General features: G+C 39.8%; 1 protein-coding gene across 1 annotated transcript in view; it reads left to right on the top strand.

The window, feature by feature from the left end:
* Window positions 1-1,227: 1,227 nt before the first annotated feature.
* Window positions 1,228-4,908, top strand: part of LOC145490564 (uncharacterized) — a 72,946-nt gene continuing 69,265 nt past the window's right edge. The window contains exons 1-4 of the mRNA XM_081469665.1: window positions 1,228-1,256; window positions 1,381-1,678; window positions 2,942-3,056; window positions 3,848-3,970. Coding sequence (XP_081325791.1) covers window positions 1,228-1,256; window positions 1,381-1,678; window positions 2,942-3,056; window positions 3,848-3,970 — 565 coding nt within the window. The remainder of the gene's footprint in view (window positions 1,257-1,380; window positions 1,679-2,941; window positions 3,057-3,847; window positions 3,971-4,908) is intronic.

The following is a 4,908-nucleotide window of genomic DNA, read 5'->3' as shown; positions in this document are numbered from 1 at the left end:
GTGGGCGCGTGCGCACGACGACGAGGACTAAAGTCACGCAACAAGGCAGCCATACTCCAGCTAATAGGTTGATTGAGACATGCAGCCTTGGTTTACAGCGTAAATCTTTGATATTGGACATGCACGTTATGGTCAATTGGCACATGTTAAAACAAGCTATCCACCGACCAGTATCACGTGACTATATCGCGGGCTCAAGTTTTAAGGTCATTGAGGTCAGGTGTTTTTTTTAGTTGACCGCTGCCCAAAACAAAGTAAAAAGCCATATAATAAACAACTTGATAACCTCGAACGTTCTGTTTTCATGGGAAAATCTCAAACCTCAGCTTTGCCGTATTAATCTCGCTATCGCTCGGTCAATACGGCAAGGTCTCGGTCTTAGATTTTTCCATAAAGACCTCACTCTCGGTTAATAAGTAGTTAGTCATCACGCTGTCGGCGCGGTCAAATTGACAAAGAAAGGTAATTCAAGTATTGTGGTAGAGTTTTATTTAATACGTGTTAAACGAGCGCTTCCAAACGGAAAGTGCGAAGTTATCACGCTTCACCTAACGGCAGCAATAAGGTTGATCTATCTATAACGCTGCGTAATGCTGTTTCTGAAAATAGTGACTTGGATATAAGCGTTCTTAAAAGTGTATTTGTGTCATCCAAATGCGTGCTGTTGTCCATCTGTTAAGAAAGCAAAAGTTTATAACACCAAAACAATTCCTCTAGAAGAGAATGCTAATCTAATAAGCGATACATTCGGTTGAACTAGTGATAGTTCTATACCGTGGACGAGAAAGTCAATTTTAAACTTTGCGCAGTGTTCCGTAGTTTTGTTTCACATGTGTTCAGGTCGGCGATTCTGGTAGATCTTTGATCAATAATTACCACAAAAGCCTCCGAGGGAGTGGGAAAGAGGCAGTTTCTTTGTATTATCAAAGACTTGCCTCACCTACCCTGCGAGGGAGTTTACACTCTAGCAAAAAAAGTTAACAGATGTCGTCATATTATGTCCAACTGACAAAAAAATTGACATCTGAGGCGCTTGTTTTTGATCAGGAACTGGCATTTCGCTTGCTTAAAATACCATTTCCAATATTCTAACCATAACAGTACTCCGTCCTTCGGAGTTCGGACTAAAAACGACGCCGACAGAGTTAAAGAGTTACTTGATCGCCTCCCTTCTTTCGTTAGAGTTTATATTCACCAACAGTCCATGAGTGTGTAGCAAAAGTCTAAATGGACCTCCTGAACAATGTACCCGCTCGGTAATACTGGCTCAAGAATCAGATGGTTAAGAGGCCGCACATGAATTCGAGTCAGGGCGTCCACCTCCATCTTTTGAAATTTGTTTTATTATTCTATTTACTTAAAGTAACTTTTGAGCGTAAGAGTGGCATGTCCAAATTTACCTTTTTCAGGTCATTGTCGCAATTTGAGATTCACAAGTGCTCCAATCCATGGCTACCGGCTGAATAATCACGTGATTCGTACCATTGGCGTCATGGATGAAGATTTCTGCGAGTTGCAATGCTACATGGAGCCAAACTGTGTCAGTTATAATTTTAACAAGAAGGAAGAGGGAAATGGAAAACACAAGTGTGATCTGAATAGCGCTACTTATGAACACGACAACGAACACTCAGGCGACCTCGCGAAGAACGAAAATTATGTGTATCGCGGAGCCGAGGTAAGCATGAAATTCAAAAGTTGAAGGTAACAACTTCAGTTTGAAATCTAAAATGCTGAACGGATTTTTTTTTTAAGGATTTTTTGACACGACCTCGAAAAGAGTTCAAAATCCTGTATTGAAAAGGGGAGGCCGGGGGTGGGGTTAGAGCTTAGCATCTAAGGTTTTTTGAGAACTGGGACCAAATACATAACAGGCCTGGATAGGGCTCTTGGGCAGAGGTACATAGGTTGCTAAGGGAAACATTTCTTGCCCCAGTGGGATTTACGTGCCACTATTTAATAACTTAGATTATAAACTCGAGATTTCTATGAGGTGATAGTTGACGAGGCCCATGACCGAATCAACTGTCACCTCATAGAAATCGAGAGCGAATAATCTAATTTGTTGTAGTAGAATTCTAACTGAAATTCACTACAAATAACGATTTGCAATTATTCTCGACGTATTGTTAAACTTCGCCGTCTTCGCGCCTTGGAAAGATGACTCGGATTGAATTGAAATTGCAATTGTGTTCGCGTGCATCATTTTTTTTTTCAATAATTTAATTTAATATAATTTAAGTCAAGAAACCGAAAATCTCCTTCTTTTAGACTTCTCACGCATCAAAGTGTTCCTCTAAAGCTTTGGAGAAACTCAAAAACGTCGCCATTTCGTAGACGGCCTCAACTATTATGCATAGAAATCATAATCTAATTGTTTTAGTATAAATCTCTACTGGTCGTTCAAACTTTATCTAAATCCTTGTCGAAAACACAAAGAAGTGGTCCCAGCGCACGCTGCCTCACTACTCACTGTCTACAACGGAGTAGATAGTGAGTAGCGTAGCCAATCAGAGGAAGGCATTCGTGATAGAACGCCTGTAGATTTATACTAATGGCTGATAGTGTGCGATCACTCAGCCAATCAGATTGCTGTATTTGCATTACCGTTCAGGTAGAATTCTACTAAATGATAATGATAATAGTTTTCTTTAGCTATATCCAGTAACGACTACTGCCACCTTCGTGTAAAATTTGAGCAAAAGCGAAGTATTCAAGGTGTAGTTGGCAAGATTTTGGTATAACTATGTGCACATCAAATTCACTGTTCAAGGAAGACAAATTTACCTTGATCAAATTTGACAAATTTACCATTATCAACGCTTCATGCGATTAACCAAGGTGGCTCAGTTAGTGTTTACAGTTTTTATGTGTTTTAACCGTTGAATATCGTCAATTGATGTCGCTGTAATAACGGCTATTTTTGTTCTTTTCGTTGAAGAATGCTTGTGCAAAGAAACCTTGCCAGAACAACGCAACCTGCCAGGCCGGTTTTACAGACAGACATTACCAGTGTTTGTGTATTCCCGGATTTACTGGTCATGACTGTGAACACGGTACTAATACATTTTTTTGTTATCGGTGGTCTTACCCAACTTAGCAATAGAATTTTGAGGGGCTTAAATATCAAGAATGAGAAGTTATAACAGGGAGTTACGACTACAAAAGTTGGCTTTCTGTTGCTGCTATCATTATTGTTCTTGATGTTGTTGTTGTTGTTGCTATTACGACTGCTGTTCTCGGATCTTGTTTAGAAGTTTAACAGTCAGAACATGCTAGGAGATCACACGGAATATAATAACAATTGCTCTCTAGTGAGATAATTTAATAGCAATTGTCGTTACGATATAGATATTCCTTAGGAATCTTTTTTATTGTGTTAGATATTGACGAGTGTACCGACGGAACACACAAATGTGATGTTAACGGTGCTGTGTGTAACAACACCCGGGGATCCTATAACTGCACGTGTAAAGATGGATTTGGTGGAGATGGAATAAGCTGCACTGGTAACTATCTGTAACGCAGTTTGGGTTAATGCATCTCGTGCATCTAGTTGAAACTAATATTCAAAAGCGAGTTATGTTGTTTGTCGCATCAATCCTAACCTGCCGAACCAAACTGATTCAAATACCGCTCTTCTGCCGTGCTTAACTCATCAGTTAGGTTCGGCGCATGAATGGAGCGGCCTTTGGAACGGGCCTAAGTTATCGAAAGTTACTTGATGTGACTTATACGTGAGGAAATAAAATAGTAACAAAGAGACACTCTATGTCAGAGCGAACAATTTTGTAAGCACATCATTTCAATTAAACATTTTCCATTTAGATTCCTTTTGTTGTTTCAGATATTGACGAGTGTGCCAACGGAACACACAACTGTAGTGATAATGCTGTGTGTAACAACACCCGGGGATCCTATAACTGCACGTGCAAAGATGGATTTTATGGAGATGGAATAAACTGCACTGGTAACTATTTCTACGTCTTTTAATTTTATGACAGTGAGTAATGACAAACTTATAAACTGGACAACACAGACGACCCACTATAAGTGAAAGACAATTATAATAAAGTTTCCACATAACGCACGCCCTGATTGGCTGAAACAGCGTGCTTTATCAGAGAACAGAGCGCGGGTTAATGACAGTAAACTGACTTTCAAATATTTGCCTCGGAATTTTGATAAATTTGACCCAAATTAAACATCCCCTGTGATTCAGACAAACGCAATGGAAACGAGCTCTATGTCTACAGTAAATAATGCTCACGGAGGCCATCGTTAGCAACAGAAGTGTGAAAACTGTACTAAAATAACAAGTTTTGCTAGATTCCCGCCGACAAAACACGTAGCGAAATAAACAAATTCTCAACCTAACCAGTGCTTCGATAAAAGACATTACATTTGTTACGAAGGCGGAAATTATACTAAAGAAGTAAAACAACGACAGAAAACAACAATTGAGCTGTCTCTGTTTATGATGAGAAGCTTTATTTTCGCAAAAATGCTCAATTGCTCAAAACAACACTTACATGCAGTGTAGTGACGCTCATTTTCTGGTCATCTCAGCGAAGTGAACCGACGAGTGGTCAGCTCAAAGCTTGCTCTAGATATTTCTCCTCTGTGCTCGGGGTAGAATCAGTGGGAGCAGTTTAGTCTTTCTAACTTTTATGCTACTTCGGGCAATCTTGCTGCAAGCGGCTGCAAACCGTAAATAACTGTAGCTCCTTTCAAATTCAACTCAGTATTTCGCATTTTCATCCGCAAGCGGCTCCTGGTTTCGTAATTTCCATTGAAAAAGTGCACGCTTTCATGAGCCACAATACGGCCGAATTCCTCTGGACTACAAACCGTTACCTGCCTTTAGATTCTTATTTGAAAATTAACTAAAAAGCGACGGAACTTTGA

The sequence above is a fragment of the Orbicella franksi genome, chromosome 6 (genome assembly GCF_964199315.1).
Source record: "Orbicella franksi chromosome 6, jaOrbFran1.1, whole genome shotgun sequence".
Classification (NCBI taxonomy): domain Eukaryota; kingdom Metazoa; phylum Cnidaria; class Anthozoa; order Scleractinia; family Merulinidae; genus Orbicella; species Orbicella franksi.
This window is presented reverse-complemented; position numbering and strand designations above follow the sequence as displayed.